This window comes from Synchiropus splendidus, chromosome 17 (genome assembly GCF_027744825.2).
Source record: "Synchiropus splendidus isolate RoL2022-P1 chromosome 17, RoL_Sspl_1.0, whole genome shotgun sequence".
Lineage (NCBI taxonomy): Eukaryota > Metazoa > Chordata > Actinopteri > Syngnathiformes > Callionymidae > Synchiropus > Synchiropus splendidus.
This window is the reverse complement of record NC_071350.1, coordinates 10,467,276-10,490,259: the sequence shown is the minus strand read 5'-3', so window position 1 is coordinate 10,490,259 and position 22,984 is coordinate 10,467,276. Positions and strand designations below refer to the sequence as shown.

Sequence of the window (22,984 nt, the reverse complement as noted above, 5' to 3'; positions counted from 1 at the left end):
CAGCTACATGCGGCGGCGGCGGCGGCTGCACGACACGACGAAATGTCAACATGCAGTTTCCTCATTATTAATGGGTTATACAGCTGATTAATTTCAGAATGCTTCATATGCTTTGCAGCGCAGATGGCAGTGGCTGACTGTGTCTGTGTAGCTGCAGGGCAGCGGGGTTTGCTCTCGACTCGATGAACCCCGACTCGAGTGAGGTGGTGTGGGCATGTGGATGGCAGAGTTTGTCCCGGGTCCGCCGGCACCAGAAGCAGGAGCAGAGAATAACGCCTGAATAAACACACTATTTACTCGACAGCTCCGTGTCTTGGAATGAGATTTGCAAAACTGGGCAGACAGACAGAATTTCCCGCAGCATCCTGTTAACTCATTTATGTGGCTTCCCTCCCCAAAGAGTGACAAGCGCGGTGTATATTTCATTTGACATAATTTGCGGCCAAATACAGATCAAATCAAAAGTCTCCGGAGATGGTCTTCCGGCGAGAAGCCGCATCGCCGTTGTCGAGACACATGTTTGAGTAATTCAATTAAACGGCATTCTTAAAGTTTCATAATGCTGCTGCAGAGAGATGAACTGGGGTTTGTTATTCAGCGCCACTTGGCTTATGAGGAGCTCATTTCACCCTCAGACACTAGAAACTCACCGATGTTTTGAAATCTTATTGAAACCTAAGAGTGACAGAGTTAATTTTGGTTTGTTTTCTCTTAAAATGTAGTTAAATCTGGAAAACAACAAGCATAGAGAATGCATTGATAATAACATTTCATAATATATATATATATTTTTTAACTTTTTAATTTTAATTTAAGTACAATGGATTATGTCAGAACTATGACAAAGTACTAGGGTCACATTTAAGAAGAAAAAAACCCAAACTAATTTAAGGCAATATTAATCTCGTAACAAATTATTGTAACAGATGTGTTGTTTACAAGATTAATCTAAAAATAAATACGTTTTTTACTAGATTAGTCCGATACTAATTTTGTTTTGTTAGATGAATAATAGGAATCAATGAGTTTTCATGAGATTAATTTCGTAATAAACTCGAGATTGCAGTATGATTAAGATTAGTTATTTACTATGAGATTGATCTCACAATATTTTTTCACGAGATTAATCTTGCAAATACAAAAAGGAAGTCAATATATATCTTTTTTCAAAATGCTTTTGACAATAACGGGAATTGTGTAAAATATTATCAGTTAAAACATGATGATTTTCATTTTTGTTGAGTCATGTTTAAATACATTTTCTGGTTCATTCCGGTCCCGGAATTCGAACAAATCAGAGTTCGAACAAAAATTTTGAGATTTTTTTGCCTCAGATTTCAAACGAAAATCCAGAACTCGAACGCCCCCGAAAAAAGCCGCAAAAAACATAAGGTGCGCGGACCGATCAGCTGACCCACGAGACGCTTTGTTATTATGTATAATAACTTAGTTAACTAGCGTTACTTGGTTTATGACTTTGTCACAGCCAAACTGCACAGAAGCGCACATTCAGAGCTGGACACGCACCGGGCACCTCTTCACTTCTGGAGAGACGTCACTCACTCGGTAACCCCTCCCACATGCAGCGGCCACACACATAGAGGAACAGCGCACCTGCAGCAGACACTCTACATTCACATTCCATTTTCCTAAAATAAAGCCCAATCTTGATTTATTAAAACATGATTTATCATCATAATTTCAGATGGAATGTTTGTGTTTGCATAGATAATCTGTAATTTAATCTAAGAATATCATAACTTGTCGACGGTGGAAAAAAAAACCCATTAAACTAACAAATTCACTGAGTTGGATTTATGATATGTTTTAGGCACCGCTTCACATCTGACTCACTAAATATCATACATGCTCGAGTTGCTTCAAAGAGGGAATTAACGCTAATCTCTGTTTGCCCATTGTTCTGTCGCATTACTCACGGCAGTTTAAACTGAACATTATCTCTCTGCCTCCTGAAGACCGATAACTGATTTGAAAGACATTTGTCCCAAAGCGAGTAACCACAGAATGTATGATGTCACGCAGTCACACGCAGCCTTGAGCTGCTCCACTTAGAGTGGCTGGGAAAAAGACTTATAAAAAAAGAGAAGTTGGATAGTGAGTCTGAGGAGTATTCACTTCAGCCTTTTCATCTGCTGTGACATTAGTGTAATCAATTTTACGGCACAAAGTGTTAAGGAGAACACCCAATTGGATAATTCCACACTCTTACACACCAGGGATTATTTCCCTCTGCCCCCGTTTTCACCAGTTCGCTCCAAGGAAGTGGAAATAATAAAATTCACAGAGGACACAGTTATTTTTAATAGATTCAGAAGAACAAGGACATTTTTGGGACACAAACGGCAAAGGAAAATGGGGCTTTGTTCTCTTGTGTTAACTATTGATAAACTGAAATGATGTAATATTTCAACATTTGGCTCTCATTGACTGAAAGAGTTACATGCGAAGAAGAGTCAATTGCTGTAGTGTTCTTATTTATGAGTCTCAGCTTTGCCTTGATGACAGATGTCAAGCACCATATAACTCAGTTAAAGCTGTACATAAAGTCACCACCAGCATGGAGCAACAAAAAAAGAGGAGTCAGGATGTTCCACACTCTACAAGGTGAAGTGGTTAGTGAGGCAGCTAATGGAGAGTTTTAGGTCAAAAAGGACAATTTAATGATGTGTTTTACCTCTTTATTAACAATCCATACCATTAGGAATTCTATCTGTACATGTATATTCTTAAAGAACCTGAGTACAGTGGTACCTCGGTTTTCGAACCCCCCGGACTTTTTTTTGCTTCTGATTTCAAACAAAAATCCAGAACTCGAACGCCCCCGAAAAAAGCCGGAAAAAACATAACGCACGCGGACAAACCAGCTGACCCACGACGCGCTTTGTTATTGTGTATGACGCAGCCTCCGTATGCAGACGTGTCCCGTTAGCTACATTTACTGACTGTTTTTTCTTCATCTTGAGGTGTAAAACCTCTCCTGTCTCCACACTGGACCGTGGTAGAGTGTCACAGGGGAGGTGCTCGCTCTCCACACCTCCGAGGCTGGAGCGCTCACTCCAGGGTTTGATGTCCTGTTGTGGGCTGGAGCTGGGACAGGGATGAGGCGAGTCTGGGACAGAGCTAAGTGACTTGGTTTATGACTTTGTCACAGCCAAACTGCACAGAAGCGCACATTCAGAGCTGGACACGCACCGGGCACCTCTTCACTTCTGGAGAGACGTCACTCACTCGCCAACCCCTCCCACATGCAGCGGCCACACACATAGAGGAACAGCGCACCTGCAGCAGACACTCTACATTCACTCCTACAAAAGACTATTTTAAGGCTTGGAACGCATTATTTCTTTCTCCATTCATTGTAATGGGAAAAATCGATTCACATTTTGAACAATTTGCTTCTTGTCAGCCGTCCAGAACGTGTTGTGGTTGAGAACCCAGGTACCACTGTATTTTATTTATTTATTTATTTATTTATTTACATTTATAGATAATTAATTAAATATATTTTTCCATGTAGCAATTACATTTGGACTAGTCAGTTATTTATTTATAACAAACCGCCTTCACATGGGTTCATTTCATTAAAATGAAAAGTCAAAGAAAACTTTATTCAAACAATCCTGACAATAGCTTTTATCTGGTGGAAAGAAAAATGAGCACGTTTATTACTCATTTATCAAAACAGTGACAGGCGTTTCACAGAAATGATCCTCCATCATCAATAATGTTGTCAAAAAAAAACAAAAACCCACAGATAAATAACAACCACTGTGGCAGGTTGTTAAAGTCTCACCAAAGCAGGCGCTGCGAAATTTCAAAGCATAAATACACAGAAATCTGTTGCGGAAACATGCGAGTCGTGTATCCTTGTCATGGGAAAGTCTCTGAAGAGCTATGGCTAAGATTGTGAATCAGATGTATGCTTGGGCGAGCATACATCAAATATAGTGCTATTTGAGTTAAACTACATGTGAAAACCACCAGAAAGATGAATCATTTTGGCCCCCGCCTCTTAAACTAAACTCTTAAAATATGGAGTTCAAATAATAAAAATAAATAAATAAATAAAATATTTTATATTTTAGCTATTATGGACCTTCTTGCATACCGTACTCCATTTGTAAATACCTTGAAGATGCTTTGAGCAAAGGTGCATTACCTTGGCGGAAAACTGTCGAGGTCAAAGGTGATGTTCCAGTTGATCAGTCAGTGGTCAGGACAAAGGATTGATGGACATAAATTGAGTGAGTAGTGAGCACAACATGACAGGAAGCCAAAATGAAGAGCCAAGTATATGAGAAAAGAGGAGAGGAGATATTAGTGCAGCACAGTTAACTTAAATGATACCACGGGAACGGAAAATGTTGTGATCAGGTGGCTGGGAAGGAAAAGCAAACCAATCGACCCCATACCTTGGCGGTTTAACATCAGGTGCGCCAGACCTTGAGGGAAAGAACAGAAAAAAGGATACGAAAACAGGAAGTTCATAAAGAGGATCGGGAAAACAAAAGCATTGTCACAATGTTGGACTGCAGTTTGTGACAGACATCCTTGGGGAGGGTACGGATGTCAAAGTTCAACGTAAAATATAAACAGGGTTTCAAACTCAAAACAGACAAACATCTCAAGGGAAGAAAGGGAAGGCAAGGATAGAAAAAAAACATCTTGATTGGCGCAACCCAAACGGGGGGTTGCTCACGAAGATGCTTTTTTCTGAATGGAACACATATTGTATGTTTACTTGATGCAGACAGTGTTTGAGATGTGTCGGATTCTCATGTTTAATCTGTTTTCCCCTGCAAACGCTCCATTTACACACAGGTCCGACGAGAGCCAGCACTTTTTTTTTTCATAAGGCGCTGATATTTCCATGCGAGCGCTCAGCCAAAAAGAATATTTAACCTTCTGTGTAGCAGCATTTTAGAAAAGGGCAGCAGTGACAACACTCCTTATCCGCTGAATCTAGATCGAGCCTCGCGGAACGCCAGCACAAACTCAGATGACAGAAATTCTACAGGTCCTCCGCAGTGTTGTTTACATAGCAAATGTATTCAGCAGTTATTTACAAACATTCTACAAACAGCTATAACATTAGCATTGAGGCTGTTTAACTACAGTTGAAATCACCAGCCTATTGTAGCATCGATGCCATGCATTCGTTGTCTCGGTCTTTGTCAGTAATTCTTTGTGTTTTAACAGCTGACCAGTCTAACAACACTAGCATCAATGGATGAGAGCCAGGTGGTTCTAGAACCTGTAACAGAAAGGGGCCATAAATGACCCTCAAAATCGACTACACTGCAACTGCAACTTGACCAAAAACATGGCGGCTTGCCCCCAAAAAATGGAAATGGAACCCTGGCGTGTCTCCGTACGTGCAGTCATTTCAATTCTCAGGCGGAAGAAAAGTGGCCGATAAATTAAAGAAACAAATGGAAATTTTTTTTTACAAATGTATACAGTCAAGCACACCTTACATGGCCGTGCGCTTCAGTCATGGCACCAACCGGTGCGCACCACGAGTAAGTCTCATGATCACAACAAGTAACTTTTCAGAGCCATTGGAGCGGAACCCCATGGAAGAAACCTAACCTCATGTCTTTCTTTTTAGTGAATCCCTGTCAATGGCGTCGCCAAATAGCCGTGGATGGCAGAACATGTCAAACAGAAGACTTTGGCTAAAGTCTTCAACCTAAAAGCCCACTTGAAAATACAAGTAACATCCGACTTACAACCGGGATCAGTTCCGACCAACCGGTCGCGAGTCAGATTGGACGTAAGTCAAAATGGCCGACGCGAGGGTTATAGGTCCTACTGTAGCGGTAGATGGCTGTGTGAGGGTGAGATGCTGGGATACTGTGCTGCCGTAACTGTCGTACGTGATGCTGGGCTGCTACGTGCTCCGGTGCCAGACACTGGCCTTGTTCATAAGTACGGGTGGACGTAAGTCGAGCAGGTTGTAAGTCGGATGTTACTTGTAATCGATACTTGGCGCCTTAGGTGTGAGAATGTGTTAACATACTTGGTGATGGTGTACGACCCAAGGGGCTAGGAGCCTATTCTGACATATGCTACTATAGACTACTTAAAGTCAATCTTGGCATGCCTACCATGGGAGGAAACCAGAGCAATGAAAAGAATATGTACAAACTGGACCCTCCTTCAATCCAAGCTCTTACTTTGCTGTGATCCCTCACTACTCCTGGCTGCCACCCTCAAATGTAAAGCTAAAGCTTTACTCGAAATCTATGAGAGCAGCTACCCGAAAACAATCTCTTCATCACAGACAAATCAGTTCTCCTCGATGTCAGTGAATGGCAGTCCAACTGGTTGGCTCAGATGAGGCGTTCAAAGCCTCATTTGATTCCGTCCCGTCGCCAGCACCTGCCTAAGTCTTCCACTCCTACATCTGCTAAACACAGACGTGATGTAAAGCACATAAATATACCTCAGTAATCCAGCCTGCCAGGAAATACATGGCACTCCTCAACTGCTTCTGCTGCCAACACCAAGATGGAGGGATGGCATCATGCAAACATTTTGCTGAGCACACCAGCCCCGGGGTGCCAGCCAACACAAACACTTCCCATCGGTGAATCCAGCAACCTCCTCCATCCTCCTCTCTGCTGCACTTCACTTCAGTGATCCGCAATTAGTCTTGAAGAGGCAGGTCACTGTTGCGCCATTTTTCCTTGAGTGTGTGCTCCATGTTGCAAAGAGCTTAGTTATCTCACATGAATGTTGTCAAGACTTCCATGTTCTACATCAAATTTACAACCACCTCAGATAAACAGCTGGCAGACGCGCTCCTGCTGTAGCTTACCAGCGCCCGAGCCAATAAATTCACCATCCATAAACAACGCCGCAGCTGTCCTCTGCTCACCCCGTAATGATCGGATTTTTTCTTTTTTTTGTCATGTCCTCCTGGTGCCTCTTACCCTCGTTCAGCTGTAAAGTATTTAGCTGGGCACAGCTAGGACATGACGTTGGCAGAAGAGTCCTGGAAGCGACGATATTAACTCTGAGGACGCCGAGCGGTGGCACATAAAGTCCTGGTTACCTAATGTAACCGCAGTTCTATGAATATGTGCGGCACCCTCTAACAGCCTTCGCTATTGGTCAATCCACTAGCGAAGGCTGTTAGAGGGCGAAGCACAGATGACATAGAACCAGGCTGCAGTGAGATAGTGAAGCACTTCTGCACGCGACAAAACGGCCTCAATGGGAACTGAATGTTGTGTTGCACTTTTATTTTATTAGTCATTCAATAGAATGTTATTTTAAACCTCAACATTTTTCGAAATATCAAAAAAATGTCACAAGCACATTCTCTTGTTCCAGTTTTCGAATTTTGACTTTCATTGGTGAAACAGCCGTTTGGAATTTGTCACCCATTGTGTTTAATTGGTCCATAATTTCTGATGCATCTGTATATATTTGCACAGACTCCTCCACCACTCTTCCAGTGGAATGTTCCTCCCTCTGTTGGTTGCTTCCTGGACTGAATCTATCACTGAAACATGCTTGATTCTCGCTCTTTTTCAGGGGCGGAATTATCATTTCACCTGTAAACCAAATCCTTCCATTACTATTTATGAAGAATATACAGGAGCTCATTTAACTAGTGTGACCAGATCAGCTAAGATCCACGTATGTGAAAGTGATACTGTTATAGAACAGCCACATTCCCATTATTTTATTTTATTTTTCTGTTCATATCGGCAAATTTTGAAATACATTTTCCACATTATGTCACATAAGTTGTGTATGTTCATTTACCTGTCAAAATGTTTATGTTTTGTTTTGTGCTCTGTACGTCTCTGCAAAATAACTCAAGATGTTCTGAACATATTTTTATTTGGATTCACGGAAGTTTAGAAGGAATTGTCATTCGCTTGTGTTTCACCTAGCAGCCATTGTTAACGCCGCCAGCTCTGTCGAGTACTAAAAAAAACACAAAACAAAAACAGACCTAATAATAACCAGATAAGAAAATGACTAAAAACAATGAGGCTTCATGCAGTTGTGGTGAGAAAAGTGAGATTTTGCGGTTAAGCATTTCTAGTTTTGACCAGTTTGGCATGCTGCTAAGCTAGCATCACTAGCATCACAACGATTATAGAGCGCCCTGTGCTTTTGCCCTGGTGATGTGGATTCATTCCCCCGTTGAGACACTTGCTTTTTGCCTTGAGCTAACACAATCACTCATGGAAGTTGTTTTTCATGTTATTGTATGCTGTGTTTTTATTGAGGCATGTGAAAGGATCTCCTCAGCGGTGGGAAGTGCCCTCAGTGCTTCAGTTAGTATTCTACTTCTGTTATTCAGCGCACTCTTCTCTTGTCAATAGTTAATGTCTATGAGGTCGTACTTACACATTTCTATATTTATACAAGAAACACCTACCATTCTGAGTGTCTCCTGTCTGACCAACAACAAACACATAACCATGATTACAATGCAACATCCTTGGGGAAAAAAAAGAAATAGTCACTTTGTTTTTCTTAAACGAAATCACAAAAACTCTGAAAACAGCTTGTTGTGTTCACATTCATCCAACTACAAAAGCGGCAGCCGTCTGTGTCTCAGTTAATCCACACATCCACACCATTTGTCTTGCTCCTGGTGTGTAAATCCCAAATCTGGTAAAACATGTTTTGAGCACAAACAATATAAATTCTGGCCTGGAATAACCCGTTTACCAAGAGCGGAACCCAGACAGCACTTGACCGCGGGCCTGAGAAATAATCTTTGTCAACTCAATGCATTAATCCGAGGAGTTGAAGAAAAAAAAAAATGCGGACGAGGAGTGTTGTCATTCCTGCTCGCGAATAATATCATTTTGGGGCAGCCACCCATTCAATATGCTTATCCTACTTGGCCGAGCCTTACACCCAAATCTCAGCGCGTGGAAGTGCGAAGATAAATGGCTGGAAAAGTCCCAGCGGCCTGTGTGGAAAATAAACTGCCTTTGCTACCAACAGTTTACTGGTTTTCTATTTTAAATTAAAGGGAAGTAAAACAGCAGGCGATGGAAGCTCAAGTAAAATTGTTGGCATGTCGGATCCAGAAAGCGTTTGATTCTGCTTCCAGCCTCATTAGAGTGGTACCAATGCATTTTTTGTCATTTGATGTAAATAGAAATAAATACCTTCCGTTGCTAGCAGGGATGTTTGGAAAATGAAAACAGACGTTGATCGGTTGATCATTTTGTTGTGACACGACCAAAGGGATTGTGAACAGCGATCAGAGGGTTTGTCGTGCCGACGTTTCCCACTTCATCCGTCGAGTAGCACCCAAAATCACCGCCTGCGCTAAAATCCGCTGCTCAAAGACTTGTTATCTCTTCAAGGATTCAGTTATTATTATTGGGTTTTTTTTGCTGCTGTTAGACAAGATGGTGAGTCTTGAATGAAAAGTCTGGGTGAGCATTGCTTCGCTGAATAAAAGAAATATAATTGCTGGTTTACAAATTCATTTATTCTTTTGAAACGCGGCTTGTTAATGTGTTTTCCCTTTTGATTCGGCGGAAGTGGTGAATTTACACAATTGACAGAACTTACTTCAAACGGGACAAATATCTTTGGATGTTGAATTAACCGCAGATTTTAGGGGGCAGCCGAAGCTGTGAAGGACTTTTGAACCATTAGCGTGGCATCAATTATCAGAGATTTTTTTTTCATGGAAATACTGCGTGATGGTTGCCATTGTGATGAAGGACACATATTAATGGTCTTGTTTACTCACTGGAATAATTTCGGAGGGTAACATGTTTGTTCATGAAATGATTTTGGTATATGTTTGAGAGATTTCTCTGTGGTGCGTTTATGCCCGGTCAGCTGTCCTTATCTGCTGTCACCAGACCTGTTTTGCCCTCAAAACATCAGTGGATGTTGCGCTTGTTTGGCTTTTGAGCCCCCCCCCCCTCCTCGGCCTTTTGTCCGGAGAGGAGCTGTTGCTGCAGTGCGTCGATGAACACCTCTGGAGATCCACCTGCTGTGTGAAGGCTCTCCTCTCCTCATGAGTCAAATAACAGATCATGTTAGATCCAGGCCCGTAACCGTAGACGGAGCGAGTGTCTTTGTTACACGTGGGGGAGGAGGGGACGTGCATTTCCGTCTCCTAACAAAGATCAACAAAGAGGCGAGTGACGGAAGGAAAACACGGCAGTTTTTTTTCCGGGGCTTTTAGCGATTGTCTCCTTGTCACGCTGTAATCCAATGAGCATTGTGTGGAGGCCTCTTTTCGCAGCTTAATGGCGCCTGACGTTTGTGACGAGAGCAGAAGATGCTGTCTTTGCCCGTATTAGCTGTGGTTAATACAGGGTTTTGCAAATGAGCTCTCAGTTGACACCTTTACCTGCCAGTGAAGCCAGTAAGCTGTTAACATGCGTCAGACCTATCTGCCGGGGTGACAACCTCCCCCACCACTGTCTTTTCTCTAGCTTCACTACAGTCTCATCCTCTACTTAAACCAGCTGAGCCATTTAAAAAACTCCATTCAAGTCGCGACACCAGAGGAGGGGGGTGTGGTCAGAGATCATGGCGCCTCACTCCGGCTCCTCGGTGCCACCACTTCAGGTTGGAAGTTTACACAGCACACACCTCTTATTAGCAGAAACATGGTACCATCCAATTACGTTCAACACGAAATTCAGCCCTGGCGACACTAGTTATTGGACTGGAACTGCTCTCTAAATTTTACCTCAATAAATAAGCTTCACATTGATACTCGCCTGTACTTTTATTTCATAAGAAAGGCATTTAAATGATTATAAATATTATAAATGTTTGTATATCACTTTGTGTTTTGTCATATTTATTTTGGCATATTTATTACTACAAACAAAAAATAAATAAAAAAGAATTTACTTCTCTCATATGCGCAGCTCTTAATAAAAAAGTAAATAATTCTAGCAAATAATAAAAAAAAAGCATTTTCTTTTATCATATTAAAAAAAAAATCACTTTTATCTATCAATTTTCTATTTGACTGATCCAAAAGAAAAATCTTCTAATATCAATTTTATTTAGCAATTGTCAATTAGTAACTTCATTATTAGTATCTGAAAAAAAATTACTAAATAAATAAAATACAATATATTTGAAACATAAAAAAAAAGTTTTTAAAAATTATTAATTCATTTTAGTGTTGTTAAGATTATTATTTTATGTGCAATAAGGGTGAAAATGTTCCATTTTATTTTAACTATTTATTTAAACTATTTTTCTTTTTTTGGAGAGTAATAATCATCCTGCTTTTCAATAATAATAGTATTTTTTTTGTTACTACTGTGTTGTTACTACAGGCTACTGAGGTCTACTTTAAGGGGGGTGAAATACTGAGTTGTAACTGTGAGCCAAACAGGAACGGCATATATTGAGCAGACGTTTGCTTTGCAAAACTCTTTTTATCTGGAATTTGTTCTTCACCTGTTGCAGTGCTTTATGGGCGGGCACATACATCGAAACTATGGGTTGGATTGGAGTAAATTAAATGAAGCCCACTGCAGAATCCAAGTAGGTGGCACCAGTTTTGGTAGAATTTGCGACTGCCCTTTCACCGAGCCGGGCCTTAATAATCCCTTCCACTGACGGATCAAGTAAATACTTTAATTCCATGCTGCGCACCTCATTAGGAACCAATCCCCCGTAACGGAGGATGGTGAAAATGTTGCCGATAATTGGCCCAAACGCCTCCTTCCTCACCAAAGACAATCTGTTCCTCCCATCAGTAACTACCTTTGAAATGCACCGACCAAAACGCTGGCATTAAGCGAGTATCATTATGAAAATAATCGAGGCGGCTGATGAATGTCAAGGCCGCGCTCATCAGCCGCAGGATGGATGGCACCATGTTTGAATCTGCATCAGATGAGAGCGCGATGGCGCCGACGACTCCTATTAAAGGTGGAAAACAGCCGTGGCTGTGTGAAGGAATGCAGGAAATATATTGAAAAATAAAAAAAAACCCAAGTCGCTCCTGTATTCCGTGATGCATTCTCCCTGAATTGCGTACCACCCACACACTCCAGAGACCTCCTCAGTCACCTTGAACACAGGATTATGAATATACAATAAGCATTCAGCACATTATGCGTCTCATCCCGGGTGACCGCGAGACCAATGATAGTGCATTCTCCTATCAGCCTAATTTGTTGGATGTCAGAACTGCAGTCCAAACCGACAATAACAACCGGATAATAGCGGACACACTCTCACAGAGCGATGCTGCAGTAATAGTCTCCAGCATCGTAGGAAGCCCATTATATAGTGGTTAGTCTTACCTTGCACTTCTTGCTGGACACCTGCTGCAATGTAAAAACAAACAAAGTTATTCGGACCAGCGCAGGTCGATTTTCAGCCAGAGCAAGTGAGATCATATCTCTATAGTGTCGAGACAAGCCAAATGTGACTCCAATTTACACACCAAAACAAGGTATCACCTTAAAGATAACATTATTACCTAGCTAAGAATATGAACTACAACATTATTTCAAAAAATATTCATTTCAGTTGACCCACTTTGCATGTCTATTTTCTAACTTCTGACATGCTGAGGTTCCAGGGAGGTTCTCCTGACCCAGTTTTCGCTCAGTATCCGAACCTCATGGCCTCAGCTGAGGGTCAGAACTTAGACTGACCAGTCAATGAAGACTGACTCAGAGAGGATTCACCTTTCACTTGTGAACTTATGACCCCTGCACTTGAAGTCCTCCACCGATCAATGACCAGCACCTACTACTGTAAATCACCTCTACATGCCACTTCATGTTGACACAGCTGCAACTGACTGGGTGAAGTTGCATCGCCGAGCCACTTAGAGCTCAAGAGTTGAGAGAAAAGAATATGTGGTTATATTCATATACAAGCATTTTTTAATCTTTGGAAAATATATGAATTATATTATATTATATTATACTATATTATATTATATTATATTATATTATATTATATTATATTATATTATATTATATTATATTATATTATATTATATTATATTATATTATATTATATTATATTATATTATATTATATTATATATTTTAAATCCTATTTAAAAAATGTATAACTTCAATTGCCTCTGGTATATTGAGCACTAGAGTAAAGAATATATATATATATATAGTTGTTTTTTTTTATCGCGGCCCCAAGAAGCCAATTTAACTTGACCATGTCAAATTGATCTTAAATCACCGGAACATCAATGTTTCTACTTTGTATACGGTTTGGTACGCTATCCGTCTGTAGCTATACATTCAAGGATGATGTGGCTATGTGGCAAATTTATTTAGCATAATCCCAGCTTTGCAGTGAATCGGAGCGACCACTGGCACGTCACCGGCGTCTTCATACTTGGACAGGCTTCCTTTTATGTCATGTTAAATAAGAGAATCACACAGTCCAATAATATAGATGGCAGGAAATAAGCGAAACAGATCCACATTAATGAAGCGGTTTCTATTTGATAAGTAACAAGCGGCATCATATGAAGACGCTACGCTCGTTCCTGACAATGTTTTGTAAGAAAAAGACATGAAACAAGTTGTCACATTGGAAGGCTTTTATCCTCTTTGACTAGAGAAGATAACTGTCAGCAGAGCAGAGCGAGCCGGACTCCCAGGCTCAGCCGGAACTGAGAATACGAGTGGAGCGGTGCCGTATTGATTGTTCTCCACTGCTCAATGACGGTGTATAGATACTTTAATGGGTTATTTAAAGAACATGTTAACTATTTAAGAGGGAAATCTTTAACACATTAGGGCAGTTAACAAGAGCATGTCTCACTATCCCGTTTTATCTTGGCCCTTTCTCTTAGTGTTCTGGGAGATTTACACTCATTTGAATTTGTATTGATAGAGATTGGAATATCTGAACTAGTCACACACGTCTGAGATGGAATTATTATTATATATATATATATATATATATATATATATATATATATATATATATATATATATATATATATATATATATATATATATATATACACACACATATATATATATATATACTGCAGTATTTTTTTTTTTTTTTTTTTTTTTTTTTTAACATTAAGATTTATTTGATTTCAATCCTTCAGTAATTTCTTTGACCATGTGTCTCATTTTATCTCATTTTATCATTTTTGTCTTTTTTTTTTACATTCCAGTGATGTTTATTTATGGGAACTGGTGTTACTTAATATGTCATAATGCTCAGATCAAAACAAAATAAATATATATATTTATTTGTGAGTGTCAGTGACAAAATAAAATAAAAAAAAGTATCTGTATTTTATGAAAAAAAAAATATTCACACATTCATATTCATTTTTGGTCCACTTACTGTTGGAAGCATTTTGGAAATTTATTTAGATTTAATGGGACCCCTTTTACTCAGTATTACTCAGTATTACATAAGTTAAAGCATTAAAGCATTAATCCGAGTGCTGAGCGCTGTGGCTAACATGAAGCGGCTGAAGAGACACCATGTTTTTAGGATCTGTAGATTGAACTTCAGTTATGTGTACTGCCTGAAAGTCAGACATAAGGCTACAACTTCACAGCTCTAATGCTGCTTGAAAGAGACATGGAGTTCTTACCTTCATGGCAGTACCTCCCCCTGTAGCTGCTGTTTACACAGTCACAGAGGACTTCTCCTTGGCTGACGGCGCACAGGCCTTTGTTGCAGGGAGGGTGTAATTCACATATATACTCCAGATCACTGTGGACAGCTTGGCCATCTAGCAGCACTGGCAGAGCCTCCCCGAATTTCAAATTGACTATAAAACCCTGAAACGGTTGCTCGTATTTAACGGTGCTGGACGTCAGGGCGGAGAGACGCACGTCCGGCGAGATCCCTCCCACGTAGAGGTCTGAGACGGCGACCATCTCTTTTCTCTTGGACTTCACTTCCGCGGCCTTCTCTTCGTTGTCCACCATCACACGGGTCTCTCTGTAATTGCGAAGGAGGGTGACCCGATGCCAGCGCAGGTCGTTGACACGAGTCTCGGTGTGTAAGGAGGCCGGTTCGGCGCAGTGGATGGTGAAGCGGAGCTGCAGCCTCCCGTCCGCAATGAGGAGCTCCAAGAAATCGCAGTTCCCGCCATCATCCTGATAGAGCACCAGGGCTTTGCTGATGTTGGTCTTCAGGATGAAGCTGAGCTCACCGGTGGCTTTCACGTCCCACTGGCTGTAACGCGTCCACTGACCTGGGACGCCCTCGTACTCCAAAGCCACTCCTGTCATCGCCAACTGAGCAACCAGCAATAACCAGAGCACCTTGCTATCAATCCAGCCCATCATGGTTACTCTTGACTTGCTCTCCTGTGGATTCTTCTATTTCCAACGCAGCAGCGAAGAGAATACAATACGGTACCTGGTGCTTTTTACAAATACCCACACACGCTGACTAAAGTTGTGCTCGCTTTGACTGTCTATCCTGATTCTCTATGCCATTGTTCCAAAAGTGACGCATGATAGACGGCACAAACGAGGCACATTGCAGAGTACTTTGCATCTACTTTGGCTCGGCTGGGAGCGAGAATAAAGCACAAAAGAGATCCACAATACTGTGTGCTTCTTCGTCTTCGCCATCCAGTGTCTTGGCCTCCATCCAGAGCTGCTCCTGTCAGTTCTCCATGGCGCGGCGCCGAGGTGCAGCCTCCACTCTTCTCAGCCTCCCAACATCCTTAGACATAAAAGGAGAACGTGTGGTGAGTAGCTGGACGTTTTTCAAACACCAAAATGTCACGCTGAAAATCACAAAAATCTAATAACCCGTCCGAGGACAAAGGGATATTATGCTGTTTGTGTTTATTGTTGTGATTGTCTTCTTTCTCTTCCAAGGATCCAAGTCCAGTTGTGGTCTGCTGGTTATTCTAGGTCCATGTTGATATTTGGATAAAAAAAATATTGCCCGGAGATTCCCCCGGCACTAGCTTCAAATAAGAAATATCTCAGTGGTGCCTTCACTGTACTGCATTCAAACAAAAACAGCACATCCCGCTACTTTTTAAGAATCCGCTTGATATCTTCCATGTCCCCCCACGGATATTTGTTGCCAACTTCAGTCGTGTTCCTCCCCTAAATCCCCACACACGAGTCCTGCTGCAGGCTTCTAAGATGTAGCTAACAACATAAGTCAGACAGTCAGCAAAATAAAAAGCACATGAGAGAAAAAAATCATATTTAAGACGTAAAAAGTGGTGGTTGATGACTTCTTATTACACGACAGCTGACAAGAAGTGATGCTTTGGCAACCTGTTTAAAGAACCTCAGTCAAGATTTCCCTTCGAAGTTCATGCATCTGATTTTTGACGTCTGTGAAGAGGAAAGGTCATGCGGTGCTTTAATTTGCCAGTTGGTTCACGGCTGGTAATGATGCATGTCTCCATTGCTACAGGCAACACCGAGGCTCCAGGAGAACAGAGAAGAAAAATCCACAATAGAAAAACACGCCTAATTGGTGAAGGTAAATAAACTCGGATAACTTGCAACTGAATAAGGAGCCTGGTTCAGCAAGGCACCATTATGTTTATCTCACCCAGGAAACATATTTTGAAAACAGAAAACTGTGGCTTGGGTTCGGTTGTCCTGAGGATGAAGTGCTGGGCTTGACCGCAACACAGAGCAGATGCTTGTGTGTATCGTCATGGTGTAATAACTCCAGAAAAGTGCAATTAAAGGTACTTTTGAAAATGGAAAACAAGCTTCGCGTGAATACCGATTGCAATGCGGGCGGCTCCAGCTTGGCGTTTTGAGCGTTATAAAGTCATAAAGTGAATTGGAAATGGATTTCATTGAAGCTAGAAGGCAGTTTTTTTTGTGACTCTCACTGAAAGCCTTTCTGCGGACGTCATTTACAGCGAGACGGCCACCCATGCTGCTCAGTCCTACCACACCAGTTAAAAAAAACACATGGAACAGTTTGAAAAATCCAGTTGCTTTTCAAGCCTTAAACTGTGATCAAACAGTTGAAAATGATCAATAACAGTCTGACATTTGTCTGACATCAACTCTCATTCAAGTCATGCTATGCCTGTTTACATTACAGAAGCCCTCAATACAATTCTGTGCTACGATGCCACACTGATGCCCTTCAGTACCTCGAGACCTCTTATGCGTGCAGGCCTTAACACACAGGTGTCTGCTTCCCTAGACGCTACGCTATTAAAGTGCCTGCCTTGACATGAACTGCTCCCCAACAAACAAAACAACAAAATAAAAAAATCAGATGAGGATGTTAACAACACAAATCTTCAGCGCCTCTTTTGTTAGCTGTCACAAAGCTGCAAATATCTCAGAGCTTCCCACCAAGACTAAAGGATTTAACAGTTACTTTCATCCATCTATCTGTATTTTTATACTCTAGTTTGTGTTCTCACTGCAAAATTAAAAACATATAAAACTGAATCAAAATTGATCCGTGAATGCTTCATGCAAACATAGGGCTCTTGTTGGTCTATTTTACACCTCAGCAACACCGTACTGATGGGTTTACATCGGGAAGCCAATGAGAACATGTCACTATACAGGAACCAGACAAGAAAACCTCATGTAGAGAATAGATTCTAGGATCCGTGGCGGGAACGCACGCCTACGTCAGACTATTTCAATGAGAACATAAAAAAACATCTTCTCTACATCTTGCTGTAAATATGGATAACGCATTTGTCTCTCTTATGATTCTGCAGTAAGCGAAGAGATAATTTGTATGAAAGGAAAAGGGCTTATCCTCTTTTAGAAAGGTGCTCCTCCACAGGGAGCAGACACATGTTTGGCCCAATTTCATCTCCACCACGAGTCTTCAGGGAGTTGCAGCCTCCACCGGGGGCCCCAGCTGCTGATCGGGGACTACCGCAGTTGGGCTTATTTGGCAAGAGGGAGATGCTGCAGCCAGACAATGCTCGAGTGTCTGTGTTTCATCTCAGACGGGACTATCACAGGAATAGTTGTGTCCCGGAAGGTCAGGAAAAACTGACAGTTTCTACGTGAGATGAATAGCAATTTAGCAGGGCTGGTTATGATGTGTGAAATGTTTCTCCAACAGCTGAAAAGACATTTGCGTGCTTTGACAGAAGAAAAGGACACTTCACGTTTCCCTACTGATCTAGGACGAATGGACACTGCAAGAACACCTTTAATATCCACAGGGACAATATTGATAACACAAGCAGTCTTTTCTTCATTCAAAAGTAGGAGAGTTTATAGCACTTTTACTATGAGACGTTTATGTATAAAATTTTCATAGACATTACTTGAACATCACGTAATTTCAGTTGGGATTAATAAAGATTTGAATGCAACATTACTTGTCGCAGGAGTTCTTTTTGAACATCAGTGTTCGACGCAACAAAAATGACGCCTGAAATGCGTCTTGTCAAATGCACTGATGGCGCGACCTTGACGCCCAGACTGTGTTGCATACAGTCCCATGTTTTTGAGCGACATTTTGTCGCATGTTATAGAACCTCAACATTGACTTCACTTGTACTGTATATCGCTTTTGTAGCACATACTGTTTGTGGCGACTGGTGTTAATGTGCCTTTACAGTGTTGGATAACTTTTGGGTACCTTCCTTTCACCTTCTCCTGCCGCTTATCCGGGGTTGGGTCGCGGAAGCAGCATTCGGAACAAGGAAGCCCAAACTTCCCGATCCGTACAATCCTCCTCCAGCTCTTCCCGGGGGATCCCGAGGCGTTCCCAGGCCAGACCGGAGACATACTCTCTCCAGCGAGTCCTGGGTCTTCCCCGGGGTCTCCTCCCGGTAGGACATGCCCGGAACACCTCCCCAGGGAGGCATCCGGATCAGATGCCCGAGCCACCTCAACTGGTCCCTCTCGATGTGGAGGAGCAGCGGCTCCACTCCAAGCTCCTCCCGGATGACGATCCACTATCTCATCCTTTCGGTCATTACCCAAAGCTCGTGACCATAGGTGAGGGTGGGAACGTAGATCAATCGGTAAATAGAGAGCTTCGTCTTGTGACTCAGCTCCCTCTTCACCACGACGGTCCGATACAGCGACCGCATCACTGCTGCCGCTGCACCAACCCGTCTATCAATCTCATACTCCCTTTTTCCCCTCACTCGACTTTTGGGTATTTACTTTATATTATACATTTTTTGTTCAAAGAGAGTGTTGGACAGGCAATGGGAACCACAGTAACTACAGTATGTCGCAGTGTGAACTCATCACAGCACAGAACGAAAAGTGAATATTTAACTGAAAGATGAGCTCTTTAAAACGCCTTTCTACGACTTGGAGAAAAACTTCTCTTGGTTGGACTGTGTTACCTAGATAATATAGTTCATAGCTTGATCAAGCTTCCATAGAACCTTGACATTGAAGAAGAAGATGTTTCCGTAGAGAAGTCATACAAATATACACTGGACACGGCATCAAGTGCAGAATTCAGGTTGTCACTTCTCATACCAGAAATACAAGAGAGATACTATTGAGAAAAGGAAACAATATATACATCACAGTTTATTCAGTTCCTCAAACATTGAGGTGAGCGTTTGCCATGTTTAGCAAGTAGCAGTAGCTCTCAGGTCACATCAATTTAGCAATACAAACAGATGGAAAGAAGTGGCGACTTCTCCCTTGAATTATTCACTTTTTTTCTGACTTAACAAAAGCAAAAAAAAAAAAAAAATCCAGATATGACTTGACTATAAGACCAAAAGCTTAGTCACAGCAATGGAAGGAACTCAGCAGATACATGTTCCAAGAGTCATATGATCAAGTACAAAGGAGTCTGATGGCATGATTTACGGTGAAATAACCGCAATATATATATATCGCTGCAATAAAAGAAGGGCTGGGGAATTCATTTCTTAAGTGTTTCACTTTCTTACTTTGTATTAGTTTTTTTAAATGTCACTAATGTCTATTCTATACACTTCCAATTCATCCGCATTAGCAGAGAAATAAAGGAGTCTGGGTTATTTAAGTGCTGACTCAGCAGTCATTTGAACACATATTTAGCGCCACATTCGAGTCCCTTGCTACTAACTGCTGTATGTCGCAATGACGGCAGCTGCAGCCGCCCTTGTCGAATGAAATGTCATGGAATGTGCTGGTGACACCTTGGCAGAGCTCAATTTGCCAAAAAGTCTAATTTAATAACAGTAAATTGAAAGAAAAAGAAAAGCCTGAGAGCCTTGTCTGAAGGTCAGAGCTCATTAATTCGTTTAGCTCCAGGGCCAATATAGGTCAAGCATGTCAGGCTCTCTTTTCAGCAGCAGACGTTCTCTAATGCGCAGATCTTTATCCTGAGTATTTAATAATGACTGCGCTGGGAATTTTAAATTTGAAACAAGGTGCCACAAACCTCCTCGACAAACCCTCCAGTGTAACAACAACACGTTTGTTCTGCTGTTTTTGATGTAAGATCTTGTTGATATGGCAACTTCTTCTGCTCTGCATTTTTATTTATCTTGTGTGTTGTATCTCTATCTGAAGGTCAATCCAGGGTAAACTTGGTTTTCAAAGAGTTCTTAGCCTCGGTTGCACTTTCACTGAACTCTGTTTTCACATTAATTCCAGGTTATTAATGAAGCATATAGGAATGGTTTTACAGCAGAATTTTGGTGCGACATTAGTTTGAAGTTCTAAAAAGCTTGGGGTGTTTTAGGTTCACTTTTGCACGCCTGGGAGGCGCGACCATATCATGGTCCATTTAAAGTTGCACTTTATATGCATGTACTGCATATGCTTTAATGCCTAGTTTTCAATTTCACTCATTCTAATTTCATGAATTGAGCCATTCTCTAAGGAGAACAAGAATGTTTTCTAAAACAAATAAATGTTAAAACTCACAAATGAATTCCCACAAGCTGAAATACATCCCTGATCTTGTCCTTAACAGAACATTAACATATCCATCCATGGCAGCTCTTATAAAGCAGCCCTTTTGCTGCTAGTTCTGTCACTCCAGCTCAGTCTTCGCTAGCTTTCCCACCCTGTCAGCACTCTCTTCTTCGCCTCCTTTGATCTACATCTGTTTCTCCAGATGATTTCACTACTTCTACTTCCCCCATCTTCACTCTTTGTCCCGTATTTGAGTCCCACATTTATTTGCAGATATATAATTCAATTGTTCCCACTTCCATCCAGGGAAGAGGAGGGAGGGAAATATATATATATATAGGTATGGAAGGGAAAAAGATTAGGAATGTACCAGTTTTGTGTGCGCGAGTGAAGCTAATCTTAAGGGAGAGAAGCTGAGGGAAAACAAATATGAATACTAATAAGGAATTGACAGGCTACTTATTTACTCTAGTGATAATCCAAATTAACTCATGATTCACTGACACTCTTGTTGTGATATTGGGGGGCAGATTTATTTCAACCAGCTCAGCACAATTGGTCGAACGTTGTGACCCCTGTTAGCATATATTTTTGTGGGATGCTTTTTCTTATGATAGACCAGTGTTAAAAAACAAACAAACAAACCAAAAAAAAAAAAAAAAATCCAACCGCAGATATATCTGAGAGCAACAGAGTGGGTCATCAGTTCAGACTCTTTTGTATTTAATTCCTTGTCTTGCAGGGTGGCTGCTTGTTTTCTCCTCATTTATCAAGAAAAGCCAATTAAACTTTGCCAGGCTCAATGAAAAGACCGATTCCAGAAATTGCTAAATTCATCAGGCGTGTTTATTTCCTCCCTTCAGGTCTGCTCCTCGCAATATGTCTTTTCAAGAAAACCTCCCCCTTGCTAATTGTGTCTGGTTTGAAAGTGATGGATGTGTAAATGCAAATGAGTGAGTCGGGTAAAAATGAAAACTCCGACTGGTGTCATTATTTTGGACTCCAAGATCCTCAAAAGAGCTTAACACTTTTTTTTTTTTTTTGTCTACATGAGCACAAACCAAACACTCGATTGAACCACGTTAACTGCTGCTAAACCCCCCGAAACATCTTCATCTTACTTCAATCATTTGGGCTTTTCTGAGTGAGTTACTGCTTGACACACAGAGTAACACACCTGACTCCTTTAAAGGAGGGCGACCCACCTTGTACCATGAAATAATTACGCTTGTGGAAATGTGCTTCTAAAGTTAACTGTGTCTATTTGGATTCAGTAAACAGCAACAGCGTGGAAGAGAAGATATTGTAAGAAAGTGACACCATGTGCTCAGGTAGCTAACGTTTATTTATATTAGTGTGTCATTCATTGGTCCCACTGAAGGGAATGTTAACTAAATATGAATAAATATAAATGTAAATATTCTGCTAAGTACTAAATTTATTCAGTAAATACAACCAATAAATCATTCTGGAGTACGACCAAATGTGATACAGTCAACATATACACACTTCGTCCCTTTTAGCCACTCCTGCAATGGATGAATAATAAATCTTCATTTAACTATTGAACTGTAAAAAGAAAGACCTTAAATCACCGTAGAATATTGACTTCAAGCCTTGTAAACATATATAATTATCATGAACTTCAGAGAGGAACAAAGCACTGGGAACATGAAAAAAATAAATAAATAAAATAGCCCAAACCTAGTCCGACCCACATGGCCTCTATTTCAGAACTGGGTTCTGCGTTGGATCAAGAGTAAGTCAATGGAAAGCAAGTTTAATGTTCAGCACTGTATGAAGACTGAGAACCACAGTTGATGCTGGAGCGTCTCCATGACGACGGAGCCAGACCTGACACCACGGACAAGAAATTGATCAAATAAAATAGTAACCATGAGTCATGAGTCGGACAGTCCAGATAATCCTCGACAGGTGCTGCCACTCCACAAGTCACAGCCCGACTGGTGAAGCGGGTTGCCAGGTGTCTAGTGCAGTGGGTTGCCAGATCGTCTACCTCAGTCATGCGGAGCTCCTTTCAGCTCTGCAGCACACTTTTGGTTTATGATTTAAAATCAAAAGCACGGTATCTATTTTAATAGAAAAATAATAATTATTCAGAGCTTCATTTGTGGCAACGCAACAAATATGTGGCATCATTTCCAC

General features: G+C 41.2%; 1 protein-coding gene across 7 annotated transcripts in view; it reads right to left on the bottom strand.

Moving 5' to 3' along the window:
* Positions 1–22,984, bottom strand: part of LOC128748482 (neurexin-2-like) — a 164,730-nt gene that overhangs the window by 101,848 nt on the left and 39,898 nt on the right. For 4 of the 7 annotated variants that reach the window (XM_053847318.1, XM_053847316.1, XM_053847322.1 and 1 more), the window contains exons 2-5: positions 14,605–15,692; positions 12,306–12,329; positions 4,434–4,463; positions 4,181–4,192 (exon numbers count right to left, since the gene is read on the bottom strand). In XM_053847318.1, coding sequence (XP_053703293.1) covers positions 4,181–4,192; positions 4,434–4,463; positions 12,306–12,329; positions 14,605–15,307 — 769 coding nt within the window. In that variant the 5' untranslated portion in view covers positions 15,308–15,692. The remainder of the gene's footprint in view (positions 1–4,180; positions 4,193–4,433; positions 4,464–12,305; positions 12,330–14,604; positions 15,693–22,984) is intronic. The other 3 variants (XM_053847317.1, XM_053847319.1, XM_053847320.1) reach the window with 3 other exon arrangements.